This window comes from Poecile atricapillus, chromosome 28, assembly GCF_030490865.1.
Source record: "Poecile atricapillus isolate bPoeAtr1 chromosome 28, bPoeAtr1.hap1, whole genome shotgun sequence".
In the NCBI taxonomy this organism is placed as follows: Eukaryota; Metazoa; Chordata; class Aves; order Passeriformes; family Paridae; genus Poecile; species Poecile atricapillus.
In genome coordinates, this window is record NC_081276.1 from 3,445,985 (window position 1) to 3,468,419 (window position 22,435).

General features: G+C 42.4%; 2 protein-coding genes across 11 annotated transcripts in view; one reads left to right on the plus strand and one right to left on the minus strand.

The window, feature by feature from the left end:
- Positions 1-880: 880 nt before the first annotated feature.
- HAUS8 (HAUS augmin like complex subunit 8) lies at positions 881-7,888 on the minus strand. Of its 3 annotated transcripts, XM_058858608.1 has the most exons (11): positions 7,709-7,888; positions 7,444-7,547; positions 7,121-7,217; positions 6,194-6,307; positions 5,730-5,815; positions 5,056-5,127; positions 4,376-4,534; positions 3,396-3,537; positions 2,245-2,386; positions 1,380-1,524; positions 882-1,165 (listed from the first exon to the last, which is right to left on the minus strand). In XM_058858608.1, the coding sequence occupies exons 1-10, from the start codon at positions 7,767-7,769 to the stop codon at positions 1,404-1,406; spliced, it is 1,098 nt and encodes a 365-aa protein (XP_058714591.1). In that variant the 5' UTR covers positions 7,770-7,888; the 3' UTR covers positions 882-1,165; positions 1,380-1,403. The 3 variants fall into 3 exon arrangements, with proteins under 3 accessions (XP_058714592.1, XP_058714590.1, XP_058714591.1); XM_058858609.1 differs by having other exon boundaries at positions 881-1,524; positions 4,376-4,465; XM_058858607.1 differs by having other exon boundaries at positions 881-1,524; positions 7,709-7,887.
- Positions 7,889-8,884: 996 nt separating this feature from the next.
- The window catches only part of MYO9B (myosin IXB), a 42,047-nt gene continuing 28,496 nt past the window's right edge, over positions 8,885-22,435 (plus strand). For all 8 annotated transcript variants that reach the window (XM_058858523.1, XM_058858524.1, XM_058858526.1 and 5 more), the window contains exons 1-3: positions 8,885-8,942; positions 14,264-14,366; positions 16,915-17,808. In XM_058858523.1, coding sequence (XP_058714506.1) covers positions 16,972-17,808 — 837 coding nt within the window. In that variant the 5' untranslated portion in view covers positions 8,885-8,942; positions 14,264-14,366; positions 16,915-16,971. The remainder of the gene's footprint in view (positions 8,943-14,263; positions 14,367-16,914; positions 17,809-22,435) is intronic.

Sequence of the window (22,435 nt, forward strand, 5' to 3'; positions counted from 1 at the left end):
CACATCTCCATCCACCAAAACTAACCAGCCCACACATTTCCAGCCAGCTGACTTTGCTGGGCAAAGTTCCCCATCCAGTGGCCAAATTCATGGATGCAGCTCATGCTCCTGCCCCAGAGCTTGATCCAGCACCTATTGCTGATGTGCTGGATTGCAGCCACAGGTGAACTACCAGGTGCAGATCGTGTGAGGAAAAAGAAAGAAGAGATATCCTGAAATTACACTGGTTCACAGAGAAGCTGCTGCTAAAAAAATGACACTGACATTGCGTGCGAGGAGGGTCCGAAGTTTGTTTCATGGGTGTGGCACATCTGCTGATCCAGTTACTTTTTTTTTTACTCCTAATTTTTAATAAAAGGAGACAAGAATCTGGATAGACCTTTAGCAGTGCCAGGACAAAAGCCTTAACAGCACCTGAAGGAGTGCAAGAATAATACTCCAGGTATCTAAGGAGTAGGCCAAAAAGCCTTATAGACACAGCTTAAGATAGAAATGTGAAAAACCATTACAGAACAAGGTTCCACAGGTTAAAAAATACAGGTTACAGCACATCTTCCAGAAAAAAATGCATTCCATGTGAAAAAAAAAAGAATGTTGAAGAAACATGCCAGATGTGGCTTGTATGTTCCTAGCACAGCACATGCACTCAGCAAGCAGGTTTGTGGTTTCTTTCCCCATTTCCAATCCTTTGGCCTCAGCACTTGGGGTGCTCATGGCTGACCACTGGGACCACTTGGTGTGTACAAGGGCATCACTGGACTGTGCAGTATTAGCCCCAAGTAAGGCCAGATGGAAACAAAAGCTGCTGTAGGAGATCAGTGAACATATTCAAACTTGAAGGCTCCTGCTAGAGCAGTGGAAAACAGTCTTTACTATTAAAAAGAATAAAATCCTTAAAGAGGAGTCAGGTTTATACAAAAGCATTTGTGATTTCAATAATTTATTTACAAGGCAATTAGGCAACCAGTTACCAAAACTTCTCACTTGTTAAAAGTGACCAGGCTCCTTCCAAGCAAGTGCTTTGTACCCACCCAGCACATCCAGAAATACGGGACAAATCAGAGTTCCTGCAGAAGTTGTTCAGTGAGCAACCAACACTCAGGCTGTAGATTACCACAGGTCAGATTTGCCAGGAATAGCACTTTTTATCACTTCTCTTTCAGTACTGTCAAGGCAGAAAGGAGTGGAAAACCTGTCACAGAAATCCCCATTAAAAGCGAGCGGCGATGTCTCCTTGTGGGACAGCCTGCAAAACAACTCTCCAATTCCTCCATCAGTGAGCACCCCTGCTGCTGGCTTCACTGAAAAACTGGGCAAGTTGTATGTCCATACAAGAAGTAATAGAATAAAAAGTCTTCTGGCTTTGAGTTAGTACCTACCCAGTAGTAAAACAATACAGAAACTCAGCTGAAATACCAGCGTTTCACAACATCTACTCCATGATTCTCTTCACACACATATTGGTTATGCAGAGAAACTTCTTTACTGGTTTCAAACGACAGGTTCTGCACATCTGTGAAGCTCCTGGAACACATGAAAATAAACCAGTGACTCTGAAGGACAATAACTCTGCTTTAGCCCAAAGACTACATGCCTGGACATCTTTCTCCTACTATGGATGGCCCCACCAGAAAAAAACAAACATAAAATGTGAATTTTCTTCTCAAAATCAATAACTGGGAGGACAGATGGGGCAGTATGCAGGAGGGGGAGATGAGTGGCTTAACAGCCTATTAATCTTCAAAGATTCTAATTTCTTCTGCAGCAATGAAGGAAGGGAAGGACATTAGTCATGCTTTATCTCTTCCTCATCCTCCCAGTGATGCTTTGTATTTGTTGCCACAATAGTTGAGGAGAAAACCCTTCTCTGTGCTACTTGTGCCTTCTCAAGGATGACACATTTGCAGGGTTGTTATTTCAGACAGTGTGCAGCTCACTTTTCTGTTTCCTGGGTTTCTCCACTCCTACATACCTAAACTAAAGTCTGTTCTTGCTCAGCAAAATCCTCAGCTGAAGTGGCAGAGAATGGCACACTCAATTGGCTCACCTGGAGTACAAACCCAACCCCAAACCCCAAACATCCTACTGTGACTGGAGGCAGGGCAGGGACAGAAATACAGATGACTGCTACAAAGAGAATTACACTTAGTGCTACCAAACCCTCAGTTAACCCTCCTCCAGTCTGAGTAGATTTTCCTCTGAATATGTTATCAACAAGTCTTTCCACCAACTAGTTGTGATTACCTTTGAAGCCCTTCACTCAGCTCTTGAGACACTACTTTAAGCTCTTTCAGTGCATCCAGTGCTTTTGCACTATCCCCTGAGTGGTTTGGCATAACGTCTGTCAGAAGCTCCTGTGTGATCATTAATTGTTTTCTCAGTTCATCTGGAAGATGAGAAGTTAAATGTATTAAAAATGAGAGTGGCACCAGTTAACACATGATATTAACAGCTGGAGTAACCCAGAGACAGGTGAACTAGATGACAAAAAAACATTGTTCAGCTTTCACAAAAACACTGTGAAACTGTGAAAGCCGAATTATTTTTCACTGTTGTGACTAGCACCAGAAACAGGCTATTAAAATTGCTCATCAAGCTCTCATTTAGAGTATGTCAAAGATTTTTAAGAGAAAAAACAAGTTTTAGACACCCAAAATTCCTTGGCCAGTTTCATGTATTACTGTTGGCAGGTATCCCCTCCATGAAATTTATTCAGTCATTTCCTTCAACATTCACAAACAAAAAAAATGGACCTATTCCTTTCCAGTCTTCTTACAAGAATTCGAAGTTCTTCAATAAACGTTTTGCATTTATCTTAAAGTGCAAGATTACTGTAAATGATTTAGAAATCTTGTTTGTTGTAGACCAGCAGTTTAAAAACGTAACCTTTTCTCCAGACTTCAATATCAAATGTATGTACTGATTTATTAAATATGCTCTGATTCAAGACAGCACAAAATAGGATTTAAGTTCCAGTTCTGCAAGAAACTTGAGCAAGTCTGCCCAGGTGATTCTGTCCCTCAAACACAGAAAGATCACAGCATTCCTACAACTTGTTTACACATCAAGAAAAAGAAAGGGAGAGAAATACCATGAATACAGTTTGAATATATAGAAACCTACTTAAAAAAGGTGTATATGAATACTGAACTAACTTAAAAAGTTAATTTCTTCTCTGCTGCAAGATAAAAAACTGTAGTTAAGTGGTTAAACAGAAGTAAGAATTACACACAGCACAAAGTGTGATTATTGCTGCAGGCCAGTGTCCACACAGGCTCTAGGAGCACATGAAGTTCCTCCAGTGGACACAGGCAGATGCAGCACTATGTGAGAAGCTTTTTTTAACAAAAACCCACTATAACTGAAAGCAAATTTGGCAAATCAAATTTTCATACCAAGGTAGGTTTGCTTATCTCCTTCTATGTGAATGTTCTTTATGGGTAATTCATGTCTCGTAGCATCCAGGGAAGCCGCAAAGTTTTTGTATTGCTCTTTAAACTGTTCACAGACAGCAACGAGGGGAGACAGCACTTCTATCTGAAAGAGACACACACTGAACAACACTCCTCCAAAAGCACATCTTCTGTAATTACAAACCTGGCTCACTACAAAAAAATACTTTATGATAAAACCAAATACCACTCTGAAATGCTTATTGTCAGAGGAATTCAAGAAGTCTGTGGTACAATAATCCTATCAAACTGTTTATTATGTTTTCCTCTACATCCTCAGTACCAGTTCCTTTGTTTCTGTAGCTCAGAGATATTAGCAACATAGCCAGCAAAGGGTTTTATATCAGATCCTTTGACTGTAATTAACAAGGGTGTTCTCCAACAGCCTTGCTCAATTTTTGCAATGTGTATTTGTTAAAAAAGCAAAGAGATTCAGTTTTGAAAATTCATTATTCAAACATTAATTATTCACTAGAAACCCGTCTTCTTATAATTAGGCCAGAACTACTTGTGGCTAACACATACATAAACAACAGAAGATGTTCACTTCTCTCTAAGGGGTGGCATCTCAGCTCTAACCACAACTGGAGCTGCCTAAGGGCAGGATGTTCACAAGGTTTTGGGTACTTTCACCTCCTGGGCATCACCCAGACCCTGTCCTGGCAGCCACTGCAGTCCCTGCCCTTGCCTCATGCTTCTCCTCCCTGCCCCTGAGTTGTCCACGAGGGGCAACTCAACAGTGACAAAGGCACCTGCTCAGGTGCTGCAGGCCTCAACAGGAACGAGATATTTATTTTCTTTAGAATGCATAAAATTATACCCCTGCAGGTCACAGAAGCAAAGATATCTCCCCTGGATAAAGGACTACTTCATAAATGAGTTTGTGTAACAATCAGAGAAACATTAATCCTATTAAAACCTACCTGTTTGTCTAATGTTTCATTGAGCTTCTGCTCTCTCTCCTCAAGCAGAATTTCACGTTTCAGCTCCCAGAGCTTCTCCTGTTGTCTCCGCTTTTCTTCACACAGCATTAATAAATTTTTTTCAGCTTTTTCCTCCATCTTGGCAACCCTTTTTTCTGCCTATTACATCCCAAAAATATTCACAATTAAAGCAATGCTACATCTGAGCAATTGACATATTCTGAATAAAGAAATGCAAGCCTCAGACCAGACCAGACCTCACACAGTAAGCAAAGACAATCAGAGTTAAAGACTCTCTCAAGACTCTTGCCCCAGCCGTGCTTATTTTTGTAAAGGAAAATACACAAACTAACAGCACTGAGGGAAAAAAGTCACAACCTTCAACTCCAGATAGACTCAAAACTTTCAGTCCCCCTAAAATGTTTTTTTAAAGTTTTCCCTTTGAACATTTTTCCTTTTAAATTTCTGCATCGCCCTAATTCCTAAGGAACCACCACCAGCTTAATAAACTGGCACTGAATCCACTCTAAGAGTTTTCATAGCAAGTCTTATGGTTTCACAAATAATAAATATATACAGTCACGAAAATCTAATTTTTACAGGTCAGGAAGTATTTAAGAAATTAAACAATTCTTCAGTATCAAGTTCTGTCTGAAACACCACGCTTGACTAACTCTTACCTTTATTCTTAGGAAAGTTAAAAGTAGTGTCTCAGATTCCAGTTCTGCCATCAGATCACGAGAAGCAGTTTCCTTCAGAAAAGAAAAGAATATTCTGCATCAAGTTTGGTATTTAAACAATTGTTTTTTTCAGTGGTCAAATTAATTACCAAATTAATTACCAATAGTTCAGTTTGTGCCCGGAATCATCACTGCCAAGAGGGAACTCAATGAGAGAAGTTTGTTTTTTAAACACTCATGTTAAGTAAATACTTTGTTCCACCACCTTTTATAACATTTTCAGCAGATTTTCATAAAGAGCACTTTATATTAAATTGAATCAGTGTTAGTTCTCAGAACAAAAATATTTAAAATTATTTATAAAATAATTATAAATATTTAAAATATTTAAAGATAATGTGATGTAATTAAAGAGAAAGGGCAGGAATGCAAGAAGAATCCACCTGAGGAGATGCAATAATTGGAACAGATTCTTTACCACAAGAAATGGAAGGAAAGCTCTGGTCAGTGTGCAGATATTTGATCAACACACCAAACACTGCCAGCAGTAGAACTGATTTCTGCAAGGAGGCTTTAGACCCTCCCAGGAGCTCAGCTGCAATTCAGATTAAAGATAAACACAAAATCTTAATTTCAAAATAAATATCCTTACTAATGTAAGCAGTGAGACTCACCTCATCAGTCGATCTGCTTTTCTTTATCTCTGAATCTCCTTCTGAAGCAGATTCTGAACAAGAACTCTTCTTGGGGTCACTTTTATCTGTATCACAACAACAAAGTTAGTATGCTCTTCTGTCAAGGTCTGTTGATCACGTGGGCATTTAGCTTTAAGGGACAAATAAATGTGATCTACTTTTCAGAAGGGCTGACACCCACTATTATAGGACAGAGACTCAAAAGTACTTCATTCTTTAATTTTTCATTTTATTCTTTACTTTTTGACTTTAAACAAAACAGAGCACCCCAAAGGTACTACAAATTGAGAGGTTAATTTAAACTCCAGAGGTATTAGTACCTCTGCTTAAAATTCTTTTGTGAATATACAAGAATACAATTTCTTATCCCCAAGTTTCAGCACATACATTAAAATAATAATAATAAAAAAACTACCAGAAATTGTGTACAAATGGAAATTTACCATTAATAGCAGAAATATCAAGGTCTGGTAGCTTCATTTTTTCTTCATCTAATAAAGTGGACTGCAAGTCACCCTTCTCAAAACCACTCTGATTTAATGAGCTGTAATCAACACCTGTAGAAAGAAGCTGTTATCAGACTAGAAGAATTAGAACCAAAAGAATTAGGTTCAGCAGAAGTTCACAATTCAAAGCTGTAGAGGCCCAGGGAAGCTGATCTGGTTGCATCTCCCCACTCACACCCCGCTATGACCTGAGAAATGCTCCTTAGGCCTCGGACTTGAACTGCACCTGGACAAGGCCCCTCGAGCTTATCAGAAACACTCTCTCTTCCCAGGAATGTCTAATGAGCATCTGTTTTCTAATGAACAGCCTTAAAACCTTATTCTTCTTGAACCTCCAAAGAAAGTTACCAACTGGAATTGCAGCCAGAATGGAAAATTATTATGACTAAAGCCAACTCTCTAACAACCCCATAAAGTGAGAGCCTTTGAGGTTCTAATTCACAGAAAACAAGGGAATAATTTGTCTCAATAACTGGGTATCTGTGGAGACAACCAAGGACTGTCAATAATACCAGGCAGGAATCATTGGTAATAACAAAAGAAATAAAAATGGACTGTTTTGCACATAGAGATTTTGGTTTAACAGAAAGATTAAATAAAAAAAAACCAAACAGAATAATGGTGAGGGCATAGGAAAAGAACCATATAAAACCTTGTGCAGAAGGCAGAAAAGACCAAATCACTCAATTCCAGAGGCAGGACCTAATTTGTCTTAGTCTCACACCAAGTTTTTTGATTTCCTTCGCATACAAATAATAACTGACAGTGATGCAAGTAACACAAAATATCAATATCTTAGAGATGTTAAGAGTTTCATAGGCTGGAAATACAAAAGAATAGCTTTTAAACATTGATAAAACCTACCAGCATTAGTTTTGTGTTTCTGAGAGAGATCTGATCTTGCTTTAGTTCTAGTAGATGGCAGAGAAGTATTTGAAGAAGAAGAACTTGACGAAGCATCCTGAAGAGAAAGAAACAGCTAATACAGAACATAGATAGCAATCTCTTATCTTTAACTTAAACGCTGACAATAAACAACTAAATCCCAGGGCACCTTGGTACTTTGGAAGTCACCCGAGGACAGTCCCAAGCTCCTACCAAGTAACACATCCCAACTCCCTCATAACCCCTGCAAAGGCGGTTTTCTCCCAGGTCTCGCTGCCACTTGTCGAAGCTGCCCCTCACACCTTTTCTGCCTTTCGCTGAGCGACGCCTGATCTCGGCAGTCTCGGCACTTTCTGTCCGTCTTTCTTATCGAAGTGCAGGTAGCGAGACTGCACGACTCTTCCTCCTGAAAGAGGAGAAAACGGAGCTCAGCCGGGCCCAGTGCGGAGCCTCCCGCCTCAGGTCGGATCCCCCCTCGGCCAGGCCGGGCCGGGCCGGGCCGGGCCGCGCCGGGCCGGGCTGGGCTCCCGCCTCAGCTAGCGCGGGTCCGCCCTCACCCCACGCTACCTTTCCGCTTAGCTTTAGGCGTTTGTCCGCCCGCCGCCATGCCGCCGCCCTCCGAGGACATGGTGCCGAGGCAGCGGCGGGGGGCGAGGGGCCGGGCAGCGATCACTCCCCTCAGCCCCGAACCGCCCCAGCCGCCATCGCGTTTGAATCACCGCGCATGCGCGCGCCGAGGCGGGAGCGGTGAGGGGCGGCAGCGCGCCCCCTGGCGGCGCGGAGGAATGAAAGGAGCCCGGGGCTGCGCTGCCTTTTAAATAAAGCAATAAAGGAAGGTCTGGCAACTCCTGCGGTACGGCTGGCCCTAAAGGTGCTCCTGGCCTCAGGCCTTTGGTGGGAGGTAGCTTCAGCTGGTGAAGTCTGTTCTGGGCTCCTCAGTACAAGAAAGACAAGGAGCTACTGGAGAGGATCCAGCGGAAGCCGCAAAGATGATAAGTCTGGAGCATCTCTGTGATGAGGAGAGGCTGTGGGAGCTGGGCCTGGTTAGTCCAGAGAAGAGAAGGCTCAGAGAGGATTCCATCAATCCTATATAAATATACAAATGTCTCCAAGGGGTGTCCAGAGGATGGTGCCACTGCTCAGAGGTGCCCAGTGACAGGACGAGGAGTAATGGACAGAAAATGAAATGCAAGACAAACACCTCAACATGAGGAAGAACTTCTTTACATTGAGGGCGATAGAGCAGTGGAACATCTGCCCAGGGAGGATGTGGAGTCTCCCTCTCTGGAGACATCCCAAACCCACCTGGACGCTTTCCGGTGCCACCTGCTCCAGGTGACCCTGCCTTGGCAAACATCTTTGATTCTGTGAACCACTGTGCCCCAGTGCTGTGACAGACCAAGCACCAGCCACCCCACCACCGCCGCAGCGGGAGCCCTCACAGCGGCGGGCGGCAACACTCCGGGCCAGGCACGGCACCGGGGTTCTTTGGTTTTCACAGGACTCCACCCCCGCTACCTCAAACAGACAGACAGACAGACAGACAGCACCTGGCTACCGCGGCGGGGGCGAGAAGCGGGCTCGGGGCTCGAACCCGCGTTCCCCCGAGCCCCGCCCGCCGCATCCCCTCCATTCCCCCCAGCCCGTGGGCGCCGCTCCGCGCCCCCGCCCCGGCTCGGCGCATGCGCGGGGCGAGCGCGGCGCTGAATGGGCGCGCCCCGGCCCCCCCCACCCGGAAGTGGCGCGCGCGGGGCCTGTGGCGGCGGCGGGGCCGGGCGGCCGCGCTTCGACACCGGCGCAGGTAACGGGCCCCGCGCTCCTCTTCCCCCTGCTCCACATCGTTCCCGCTCCCCCTGCCTCTTGCTCCTTCGCTATGGGCTACGCAGCGCTGTGGTAGCGGTGCCTCGGAGGACCGGGTCTCGCACCGAGTGCTGTGGGGCGGCCGGGGCAATTCTGAGGGGCTGTGTGGGGGTCGGCTCTGAGGGGATCTGTGAGGGTCGGTGCCTCGGGGCAGATGTGAGGGAGCGTGTGACGGTCGGCTCTGAGGGGGTGTCTAAAAATCAGTTCCAGGCCGGGGCAGCTGCGGGGCTCCGCCGCCGCCCTCAGGAGCTCGGGGCCGGAGCGGTTCCCCGGGACGCCCGCAGGAGCTCGGCTGTGCTCGGGGCCAGGGCCGGGCCCGGCTCCGGGGCTGTGCCGGGCGCGGGCAGATGCTGCTGACTTTGTGTCAGCTGTGCCCGAGGAGCTGGAGGTGCCAAGGGAAGGGAAGTGTCTGACGCCCGGCTGTGCCTCCCATCTCTCGGGCAGAGCCTGAAATTGTTACTTCTAGCTCCCGGGTTTTTCCATCTCCTGCTTGTGATATTTCAGCCACACAGTGTTCTGCTTTCTCGTGTGATGTTTCTAACTCTCGGTATGAACAGCCTGTAATCTTTCAGAGAAATATCTCACGATCTTTCAAAGAATTCGTTAAAATTCTCAGGGCTCTTTTGTTTCTTTGTGTTATTTTTGCACACCTCTTGACAGCTGGTGCTGCTGCTGTGCTGAGGGAGTGTTTTATCGTGATGACTGTCGTTGCCCGGTTGAATCATGCCTTTTGCTGTGTGGATGTCGATAGTGCTCTGTCTTTTTGGCAAGCTTGGTGTTGCAATCTCTGGGAAGTAAAACTTTTGCAAGCTAGGAACATCCTTTGTTACATGTTTCTAGACTAAAAGTATCAGACTGCCGTCCTGACTCATGACAATTCTGGCCTTAGGTCTGATACAGGTATGTGTGATCCTGGTGGAAGATGAATTCCCAGTATCATTTTAGCTTTGTTTTCTGTTACTCCAGTAAGTATTTTGGCAAAATTCATGCCTGGCTTTATTTGCAATTCGTGTTTGTGGAAAGCGAGAAGCACTTTGGATGCAAATGAGCTCAGCATTCTTTGATTTCACCTTCTGGAAATGGGTGGCAGTGGAGCAAAGGGCTGGAGATGATCTCAAGCTCCTGGCAGATGTGATTATCCTTTCAAAGATGTCATCAGCATCCTCCCACGGTACTCCTAGAGGTGGATCGGTATCGGTGCGTCTGCCAAGCTGTTCGTCTGCCAAGCTGTTTGCAAATAAGTTTGTCATGGGTAATTAGGAGCTCTTTGATTTCAGGCCTGTTAGCTGGAATCCACGGCTGAAGGACTTGCCCTAAAGTAACAGCGTGGGATAACCTTGCATTCCGGTTTAGGATGCTGGTGTCACACCCAGCAAGTTTTAGTGAGCCCTGGGTGTCTTTAACTCAGAATCTGGTCAGGAACAAATCCATTTAATGTAGGGGAAGCAGCTTGGGGAGCTTTTAATTTGTATTCATATTAGCTCCAAGATTCATTAGGGCTTTTTTTAGAAAAGAGCTCATCTCGGCTTTTTTTGTCTTTGCACTTCTATGGGGTTCTCTGCCTGCCCTACATCTGAAGTCAAACAACAGTGAGCTTTTTAGGATGATGCATCTGAGGCCACTTCCTCAATCTTTAATCCTTACTTATTCACGTAAAACTCAGGAGTCACTGAGTAATGCAAAGTATTTTGTAGAACTGTACAGTTTGGGGCTTGTTTTTTTTTGTTTTGGTGGGTTTTTTGTGGGTTTTTTGTGGGTTTTTTTGGTTGGTTTTTATTTTTCAGTTTTTTTTTTTTGTTACTGTGCTTGAACATTTGTCTCAACAAAAAGCTTTTTCACAAGTTGAATGTTGCAGCTCCTGCAGTGACAGCTGCCTGTACAAACTGTCCATTCCCAGCGGGAAGACTCCCAGGTCTGGACTTTTCTGTGGAACCCAAAACGCCCATGGAACTGAATAATTTAGAAGGAGTAAATGCAACTGATGAAAGATTTAAACGAGGTTCACCTAGCAAGGAATACTCTGTGCAGACAGTTTTCTGACCCACAGTGATTCAAACATTTGACCTCTTGAATAATCCTGTGTGTGAATAGCATGTTTGACTCACACGCACACTGAGGCTAAATATGGCCTTTCCTCAGCTAGAAGGTCGAAGGGCAGGCTTTGCATATCCTAGGCATTTAAAAAGGAAGAATTCCTAAAAAATGCAACAGTATTGGCTATCTCAACAGTCAAGGAAAAGAGTGAAAGACTCTGATTTAACAAAATGTTTTGGCTCAATGCTTTTTTGTGAACTTGAAGGCTGAAGGTGTTTATCACATTTCCAAGAAACAAGGCCTGTTTATGCTAATATCAAGGAGAAGTAAAGCCTGAGATGCTGATAAGGGTTTATTTTTCTAACAGGAAGGATTAGGGATGTCTTTATTTCACAAAATGAAAATTCAAAGGTTTTGTCTGTAGAATATTGTGTTTTCTTGGTGTATCAAGTGACTTAAGCGTGGCTGCTTCTATCAAGGCTTTATTGTGCTGTGTGTCTCTGATTACCAAATGAAACTCAATGCAGATTCCAGAAAAATCTGCCCTTTCTGTAAAGACCATTGATATTAAACAATAAAAGTGTTTTTAAAGCTATTTTTGACATGTGTACATTCTGTTCACACAGAAGTTCAGCCTAAAGTTTCTTTAAAACATTTTTCATCAGCATAAATGCAACATTAGAGCAGTGAAACTTTTATTTCCTTTGTTGATAGCTGTGGTGCTGTTAAGGAAAAAAATTAAGAAGACTACAAAAGGTTGTAGAATGTCCCCCAAGATTCTTTTGGCTTGCATTCTTTACCTCTGCCTCTTTCAGTTGCTTTGCCTTGATTCCTCAACTGGGCCACATTTTCTGAATCATATTCTCACGTGCATCTGTAACTGTGTGACATCACACTTTTTATAAGGTATTAACATCTAACATCACTGTAAAGCCTGATAAGATATTTGTGTTTTGAGGTGAGATTGTGCATTTGAGTCATTCAGAGGAAGTGGAGGCCGCATCAGGGGTGGTTTAGGGTGGGGATTGGGATCAGGGTCCCAGGAGCAGGTAACTGAAAAGGAACTGCCTGTAACAAAAGTGATTTCTTTGACTTTTTCCTGTGTTACACTACATTGCAGCCCAACTTCTCCTTTGTCAGCACTCTGGGGCTGCAACTTCCCTGCAGGGTTGATTGCAAAGAGTAGTAACAAATGTTTTGTAATTTTTGTGTGGTCCATTCAAAACTCCTCATTTTGGAGCAGAAAATCCAAGAGCTTTTAGTTAAAGAAAACCAAGGATCTAAACTTCTTTAGTCCCGCTGATTTTTTTATAACCAAGGAAAACATTTAAGTGTGACTAGAAGCTGAAGTGATTTTCAAGTAATCTACAAATGCCTGGAACACTGGAAAAAAAAGTTAAAATCAATTATGCTCAATTAACAGCACTTGTCCTTATGACACTAGGTAGGACAAGGATCTTTACCTTACCTGTTAATTGCACAGTTAATTGTGGAAACTTTAAGGTGTCTCTGTTGCCTGATTTGCTGGAAATTCCTTGCTTTATAAATCAAGGTCAGTAATAGCTGAATATTTTTGAAATTGCTAAATGTTTTCAAATTGACCAGACAGATTGGTCTCTTTTGGAAATGGTCACTGACAGTTCTGATATTTAAGAATATCAGAGGTCAGATACCTGTGGTAGATTTCCACTTTTGCGTTGATAATTGCTTGGTGAGCAGTGGGAGAAGCTGGAGTCTTTCCCTCTGAGGAATGCAGCAGAGGAAATGCACATGAAAATGCAAAGAATATTATACAGTTCATCCTCAACAATTTTGCTGTAATGGTAGCTTTCCCTTTTTAGCTTCACCATGATTCATTGACTAAATATGTGGCTTCAAATTATGGCCTTATTTAAACTAAAGAGATACCCTGCACTGATTGGGGCGAAGCTCTCTGCTGGAGTTCCACTCTGTTACCAAGTGGACACAGTTAGCTTTAATGCCTATTAAAAAATTAATTTGCTTAATGGAGTCTAGAAAACATTTACAAAATACCATTAAAATGACCATCTAGAATTGGATTTTTTTTTTAGTTTTGTTACTAAAATTGTCTGAGCTAAAAGTAAGAGGATTTTTTTTCCCTCTTCTGTAGATTGAAATGGGATTTGTTATAAGAAAGGGTATTGAAAGAACTTGAGGTAACTGCAGAATTTCCACCTCCAGCCAGAACCCAGCAGTGGTGGCTGGGCTGCAGGGTTTGTGTCCTGACCTGTATGGTTTCAGTATTACCTTCTTTGTTGTAGTTCTCCTTTTACTTCCAGTATTCTCTGTACCTGAATTCAGGCTTGTGCTTCCTTGATGAGCCAAATCACACTGAATAAATATTTCAGTTGCTTAAAAATTGTCTAAATAATTGGAGATCATAAAATGAGAAGGAATCACTGCAATAATCTCTTCAGACTGCTCTTGACATAAACAAGAGGGTGGTACCTAATTAACTCTTCTAATTATGAAGTAACTTGGTTCCTGGGGCCTGGCTGATTTTCTAAAAAAGAGGTTTGGCAACCGGGCATCATTGGTGTCAAATTTTTGCAGTGCAGTTGAACCTTCTGGTGATGTTTATGTCTTATGTTTGCCTGAGTTTGTTTAGCTGCAAATTCCAGCCTCTGCCTTGTGTTGTGGCTTTGTCCTCCAGCCTGGTGATTGTACCCAACTGCAGGTCCTGTGCAAGGACTGCCACTGATAACAGTGTCCTCTGTGTGCTCCTCGCAGACAAAGCTTGCAGAGTGTTTGGCTGTAAGGGGGATGTTTTCTAACAGATTTAGGTTTGTTCTTGTTGTTGCTGACCTTAGCTCCTTAATTGAAATTTGGATTTATTATAGACGCTGTATTTGTGCCACTGAGCACAAGGGTGATATGGCTGCCTAAGAAAATATTAATTTATGTTTCTCTGAAGATTGCATTTGTTGTCATGCTTGTGGTGCTGTGGTAGAATACCATGTTCAAATAATTCCTTGCTATGCTTTCAAACCTATTTCAGGATAGCTCTCCTTCCATCCTTCTGATATAGATTGGTTCTTGGATAAAGTTGAAGTTTTATCTATCTATAAACTCAGCTGAAATTTGTTTAGCAGTTGTTTTCTTGCTCCTTTGTTACCGAACTATATAATTGATTTAAGTTGCTCACTTGCTGCCTTCTCAATCTCTCTATGATATGTTCTTTATCAGTAACTCTTTTCTTTCTTTCAGAACCATCATGAAAACGTTTGCTTTGATGCCAGGAATCCAACTTCGCTAGGAACTCCAATTGCTTGAAGATACCTGTCCTTAGTTGAATACTGGGACTCATTAGGTAACCAATTTATAATCTGTCTAGTGAAGGCTCTTTTGCTTTCATGTTCTAATTTGTGGCTTGAAAAATTGTTTAGTGGGAAGCCAGAGGTATGTCACTTTCAGAGCAGTATTGTCATAAAATAAATTTGATATCCTTTCTAAGAAAATCACAAGTAGTAGGAGACCAGCAGATTTTCCTCAAACCTCTGCAATATCTGAACATTCTCAGATGAAAAAATTGAATTTTCCAGTTGTACACACCTGAGCAGACCCTACTGGCTCTAATGGCCTTGGGTTTGTCACTTGTAGAGAAGTGGCATCTGCACTCTGATTTCCCCTTTGCAAAATGTGAGCTGGGATATTGAGCAATGTCCCAAATTTTGGTGGCTGACAAGGTTAGGAAATGTGTGTTAATAAAGTCACAGGTCAGCACCGAGGTTCAGCTCTTCTGTGTTGGCAAAAAGCTGGTGCAACAGTTTTTAGGGAGCTGTTTTGGCCAAAATGCTTACTGAGGGGACTTCCTCTAACTCAGCAGACTGTGTGTCTGAAACTAATTGGTGGGGGGAGAAAAAAGGAAGTCTGCAAAAGGCTGTGTCCCTTGAACTGGCTGAGTAGCTGGAGAGGAAAATGGTCTGTCTGTGCTCAGATGGATCTTCCTCATGAGCAGCAGTCTGCTGTACATTCAACTTTGTGCCAGAGTTTGAGCTTTTATATATTAAGAATGCTTAACACTTGCTTAATTACTTCAAAGGTGCTTCAGGCTTCTTTACTGGTCAGTGATAATTACAGGAAATGGAGAGGGCACTTGGACTCGTTGCTCCAGCCTTTTATATGGCCAGGTTCTTGGAACCAACCCTCCTTAATGAGCAGAGAATGGCATTTAATGAGGAAAAACATTTTTGGGTGGTTCATACAGTTTGATCAGAGATGTATTGCGGTTTCTCTTGCCATCTGTGGCTTATTCAGCCTTCTTTTTGATGAGTAGCCACTACAAATGATCCAGCTTGTGTGGTAGTGTCTGCTGTAAGCTGTCTGTGCAGAGTCCCTGAAAGCCCAGCTCCCTCCTCGGAGGCTGTTCATGAGCCACAGCTGTGTCATATGTTTTGTGAAGTGATTCATTACTTGCACTGGAAGTGGCAGTTAAAAGCCTCCAACTCTACTGATTTTAATTTGAAATGATTACTCTCTGTGGCCTTGTGCAAGTTCCTGTGCAGTTGTTTAGTGACAAAAAGTAACTTCTTTGGCATTTCTCTGCCTCTTTCCTCTTTTTTTTTTAATGTATTTGGCATGTCAGTGTATAATTAGAACACTTTGTTCTTGAAACAAAAATTGAGCTGCTATTCTCAGTATGAAGTTTTACAGACTGCTGAAACAAAGGGGTACTTCATTATCCTTCTCCTTTTAGTACCCCTTGAGAAGCAAAGGAACTGTGGAGCTAAAGCAACATGGACAAACTTAGTCCTGGTGACCTGGGGGCACCAAACTGCAGATGAGAGGAAAATCACCAGCAAAGGCACAGATGGTAACAGAGTCTAGAGACTTTTAACTTGGCAGTGAGGAAGAGGTTGACTTCTGAGGTTGTTGATAGGCTGGAGTTGTGTGTCTGGCCTGCACCAAGGCTGAATGGAGGAAAAAGCAATCGCAGTGTCTGATTTTTGGGGATGTGTGAATGAGGTTCCTGAACCTAGTGAGGAAGGAGTTGATGTGATGGGTATGAAGGCTTGTGAATGAAATGGATTATTTAGGATCTTGTTTACTGCTGAAAAGTAGTTGCAATAAGACTTGACTTTACTTTGTTGCCTAAAATGGAAGATAAAAGTCAGGTTCAAACCCTCTGTAGCAAGGATGTGGTTCACTCAAGTGGAAAGAGCAGTCTCTTGGCTCTGTAAATGATCTGTGTTGAAGAAATCCCTGTGATGTGTTAGAGGGAGCTGACAGCAGTGTCTGCTCCAGGCAGCTGGGGGCTCTGCTTCCTGAAAGCTCGGTGGGGTAGATGCTGTACCTATCTTGTACCTCTCATGGAAAAAGCTTAGGGAAAATAAGGGGGAAAAAAAAGTGAGTCTCAGTGTCAGAACCATTTTCCTCCTTGTGTCTATGTGCACTGATCCCCCTGCCATAGCTCATGGCTGCTCTAAACTATCACTGCTGAATTAAAAAGTGACCAAACCCCGTTTCTGCCTCAAGCTGCTGGTGCAGCTTTGAGGAAGGGTTTCTGTGGGAGGGTGGATAAATGTTTATGTGGACCAGTTCAAGTTTTATTTTGGATGTTGATCCTGGTTTGTTCTTCTTTGGTTGTATGAATTTTTGTGTGCCCTGACAGGAAGGAAGGGATGGCATGGGAATAGAAGGAAAAGTGAAAGGAGGCTGGGTCCTGTGGCAGCTCTCCACTCCACAGGATATCCTAAACAGGCTGTTAGAAAAAATATCATTGATAGTAAATTATTAAAGAACAAATGCACTATGTAATAACTGTATTCTCATCCTGCAGAGAATAACACCTTGCCCTAATACCTGTTGTGACCACTTTTTAACACCTGATTTTTTTTCATTTTTCATTTTTTTTTCAGACAATGGGCACTGCATATTGAGCAGGGGTGGAAGACTGAAGCCCATCTGGGGACAGAATGAGTTTAAAAGATGCTGACAGTGCAGTTTGCCAGGCAAAGGCAGCGTATAATCTTCATATTTACCCCCAACTCTCAACAGAAAGTGCTCCCTGCTGCAAAGTGACAGCAACCAAGGACAGCACGTCATCAGATGTCATCAAGGATGTGATTAATATCTTAAACTTGGATGTCTCTAAACATTATGTGCTCGTGGAGGTGAAAGAATCAGGTGGAGAAGAATGGGTACTTGACATAAACGATTCTCCTGTGCACAGGGTTTTGCTTTGGCCTCGCCGTGCTCAGGACGAGCACCCACAGAAGGATGGGTACTACTTCCTCCTGCAGGAAAAGAACACTGATGGCACCATCAAGTACGTGCAGATGCAGCTGCTCTCCGAGGAGACGGATGCTCGGCGCTTGGTGGAGAGAGGTTTTCTGCCCTGGCACCAGGAGGACTTTGATGACCTTTGCAATCTGCCCAACCTGACTGAGACAACGCTCCTGGAGAATCTCAAGTGCCGCTTCCTAAAGCACAGGATCTACACTTACGCGGGAAGTATCCTGATCGCAATTAACCCCTTCAAGTTCCTGCCCATTTATAACCCCAAGTACGTCAAGATGTATGAGAACCATCAGCTTGGGAAGTTGGAGCCTCATATTTTTGCCATTGCTGATGTGGCCTATCACACAATGCTTAAAAAACATGTTAATCAGTGCATCGTTATATCAGGTGAAAGTGGGTCTGGGAAAACCCAAAGCACAAACTTCTTAATACACTGCCTCACGGCGCTGAGCCAGAAAGGGTACGCCAGTGGTGTGGAGAGAACCATTCTGGGAGCTGGACCAGTTCTGGAGGTAAATTCATGCTCAAGTTGCCTTCTTTATAAATTGTTTTTTAAAAACTTAAAATGACTGCTGTTGAATGCTACTTTTGAGTCACCTACTTGGTTTAAGCTTAAAATGTCACTGGTTTAGGCTTGTCACTTGGTGCAGGTTTAAATGTCACTGGGGTGCAGTGGTGCTTGGAAGTGTTACCCAACTGCTTCTGATTGGTTTTCCTTATTATGTTCACTTGACTTCCTGCTGCTTGTAATTTGTATATGACTTAACTTTGCACCACTAAACACCAATAATCTGGGGCAGAGGGTACGTGTGTTTTCCATCTGAAAGTTTTGATGGTGTTTGAATCAAATTGTAAGCAAATTTTTCATATTGTTCCACTGAAACATCAACTGCTTGGTGAAATCCTGCCTTTGTGTATGAGCATTTTACTGAACTCACTTTTTGAGGGAGTTATTTCTACAGCTGTTTGTGGGAAGAGAGCAACATTTTTAGTTGGGGAGAAAGTAGGAGTCTGTTTTGGCTTTTAATTATTACAGTATTTCCAGCAGAAAGCAAAACTAAACATGTGAGGAGGGGATACATCTGGCCTTGTATTAGGTAATGTCACGATAAACTTAAACTGATCTGATGGGCCCTGTTACTCTCTTAAAGGAAAACTCTAGAGGTCTAGATGGATGTAATGCTCACCCATAACAAAATCTTCAACAGCAAAGAGCTTGAACACCGCCACTGTAATTTTTAGGTTTAGTTTCAAATGTAGTAACACCTTCATAAAAAAAGTTCAAGTTTTTTTAAAGCTCTTCTGTAAAAAATGAGGAATATATGCAAGTTCTTTTTGTGTTGCTTTCAGCTGCTTGAAAGAAGAAGTAAAATTGAGGCTTGTTGGTTGCCGGAGTTCAAGTTTGCAGTTCTAAACAGAAAACAGGAAGGGGTCGCAGTGGAAAGCCCTGTTTGATCAGCTGATCTCTCTGTCTTTGATAAATTTAAGTGTTTCATATCCTCGTCTACAGACCTGGTTACAGCTGTGTCAAACCAGGCAGAGATTTAACGTCCTGTGTGCCTGCTTGTCTGCTGAGTGACAAATGCGCGTATTCCTGGGCTCAGAACTAAAATTCAGAACTTTGTTGGTGTCATAGGCTGTTGTGTAAATCTGGGCATGTTCATAAATAGATATTTGTGTTTTTCTCTGCTAAGACTGGTTGTCTGAAGTACCACAATTTCTTCAGATTTCCACTTAGCATTTAGTAATACTTTTAATGAGAAAATAGTCTTTCAGAATTGGATAGATGTCCATGTAAATTCAGTGTGCATCTAAAAGGTAGGCTTAAAACATAAAAGGTGAAATCCAGTTATCCTATTTACAGTTGCATTAGAGTTGATTCAGCTGACAGTGAAGTTTCCATGTTTCCCAATTTCAGTCACTAAGCATAATTAAAAAAAAATAATAAAACAAACTCTTGGTCCTGGGGAGGAATGCACAGAAAGCTTATGTTGCTTTGTAGAAGTTAAACTGACTGCAGGCTCCTCCTAGAGCTGGTCACTTCTAAAGGCGTGTGGTGACTCATTTTGGGTTTTTACTGACAGGAACTAAAGTGCTACGAGGGAATTTTTCTTAAATGGATGTTTCTGGGGATTTTTTGCACAAATGGTTTTGCAGTGTGCCCAGACTATTTGAGAAGGTCCTGCTTAACTTTGAAGTTTTATTCTGAATCTTCATCAAAGTTGAAAATGCATTCTTGACTAAAAACTTCCATGATGTAGAAGTGGGTTGCATTCTGGGTCAGAACTTCCTCATTTTAGTGATCTCTTATTTTTCTGCTACCTAAGTGAAATGGACCTGTAAAAGTTCAAGGATTTAAAGCAGCTGTTTGTCGCACAGAGGGGTGAGCACAATTAGGGTTATGGAGGTGGATTTATAATTTTATCTTTTCATGCTTAGGGAATCAGAAACTTTTCTTATTGAATCTGATTTTTGAGTTGGCTGATTAATCTGAGTTCAAATCTCTAAATAGTTTACAGATAAACTATTGTTAATATTTTTGCTCCTTGATTACAATTTCTAGACTGAAGAATGGAGTTACAGCTGGACCATGAAAGATTTGATGTTAAATGTTGCTTGATGTTGCCTTGTCAAACAGCTGAGAGATGAAAGCCCTGATGCTGAGGCAGTGTAGCTGAAAATTAACCATGAGATCATCACAACTGCTGTCACATGGGCTGTGAGAGGAGAGTGGTCATGGGGCAGCTCTGAGCTTCCTGCTCTGTCCCAGCATCCGTTTGAGCTGTTTAAAATATTCCTTGCAGGGGAGCTCATTTGCAGAGATCAATTGCAATAATTTTGACTATGTTTGGCACTGCTTGCAGCTTTCCAGAGAAAAAGTATCAGGAAGGGAGGCTGCTTTCATGGACAGTGGTGCTTAAAGCTGAGCTTTGTGCTGGTCTTTAACAGTTCATGGACATTCAGTTGCCTTTCCTGTATATGAATTGCTCTCAGATTGTGGTTTCTTTTTTGTTTTAATTGTATCTTCAGGCAAAGGGAGATCATCTCTAGTGAAGAGCAGTTTCTTTAAAACTGGTGGGAAGATAAATATAAGTTCTTTTTTAAGATACTCCTGACTTTTTTAACCTTTTCTAAATTTAGTAATTAAAATACAGTTTCCTGACTTGAAGCTTTGCCTTCTTGTATTGACTAAGTTCAAGTTACTTATGATTGAAATCCTAAGAAGGAATTTACACATGGGAACTATTTAAGTCAAATTTTGAATAGTGAATCAAACCTTGGGGAACTGTTTGGGTTAAATAGAGAATAATGAATCAAACCTTTGTTTATTTTATGGTCTCAAACAAGACAATTAAACCTTTCCATACACACTGAAGAAGTTTCCAATAAATTTATATTTTCCTTTCATCAAGGAAAAATAGCTTAACTGCACGTTTCAGATATAAAATGCACAGCATGCTATCTAAGACACTGAATTTATTTTGGAAACTGAGTTTATTCTTCAAGCCAGTTAGTGAAGTGGCAGAAAATTGAGTTAGGGGATGGGAGCATGTGGTGAGAGAAGAGAGGGAATGGGAGCTTTGTTTTCTGGCAGCAGAACTCCCCTTGGCTTTCTGTCTGTTGTTAAATTGTAACCCTCAGTGTCCCCTGTTTATTACAGAATTTCTGTTACTTTTGGAGTGTGCTGAAAGTTCATTTCCCTCTGAAATGGGAGGTGAGGAGAGTTGGGACAGATGAAGATATTTGGGGTGCCATAATTCTTCATGTATTATTTTGAAAATCATTGCTTATTCCCATTTGGATGTGTTCTTGATTTCTCAACAATGCTGAACCAGTCTTTGGAAAGAATTAAGGCCAAATAAAATGGAAATTCCAACAGGAAGCTTTTATTAATTGGTCTTCTAAAGAGGAATTATTGACAGCACAGTCAGGAGGGGGATCAGATTTTCTAGAACTCACCATATTTAAAAACTCTTAAAATGTAATTATATCAAGTTTTGTGCTTTGCAATTCTGTGGAGAAGAGCAGAGCAATTTGCTGTCAGCTCTGTTTCCCTCGTGCCAAGCCCACTGTGCTCATGGCTTTGGGATGAGATGGGCTGAAGCTCAGTGGAGCTTCAGCTCTGGTTTTCATTCCTATTTGCCATCAAAGCCTGCTCATGCACCTCGTGGGTGTAGCCTGTTCTGTTCCAGGGAAAGTGCTTGTTTTGAGGCCATTATCTGCATGGGTTTGCTTAAGAATTGTGATCAAAGGAGAAATGGAGCTTCCTTTTTCTATTTGCTTGCATGGCACTGGTTTTTCTGGTAGGAATGTGATGTTTCCTGCTTTTCCCTGCTGCACACAACTCTTGGGGAAAAAAATCACCTTGTTCTTCATTCAGTCCTGCTACGGGGATTGCTTGGAGTTCCCAGGACATCCCCAAGCAGGAGGAGTTGCAGAATTACCCTGAAGGCTGCAATTTCCTGTTGGTGAGTGGATATTTCACAGCATGGTTGTAAGGACCACTGTTAAACCAAGTTCATCTCTGAAGGAGTCATTTCCTCTGCCAGGGTGTGGAATTCGAGGCTCTCCTGTCCTCTGGCACATTTGAAGCCGGGTCTCTGTGCAGTGGTGGTTCTGCCATGGAGAGGAGTGGTTTACATGAAAATCCCAATAGCTTTTTCAGATTTTGGCTATTCTTATGAAACACTTAAATGAGATTTTTGTTGTGTTCTTGAGGTACATGCTGGGAGCGTATGTGTGGTGTTGGGGTGTTGTTGGGCTTTTTTTAACAAATAAAAGGAGAATTTGGTGATTTCCTGCATGCTTTTATATCTATCCCTGTGGCAGGCTCCAGTTTCTGCCTCATGCATTCCAAGGTAAGAGGATGGGTTGAATCTTGCCTCCCAGAATTGGTTATCCCAGCTCTGATTCCTGCTGCCATTGCTCTGCTATTTTGGACTCGCCCTATTTTATACAGCTGGTGTTGTGCATTGGAGTGATTTAGTTTTAGTTTTTTGATTTTATTTGTCTTCACATAGACTCACAAGGGAAAACAGTGAATGGGTTTGCTTATGTAAAGGATTAATTATCTTTAGCTGAAATTTTCTCGTCCCCTCAGATCTTCTGAATTTATTTTGTACTCTTCTAAGTATTTTC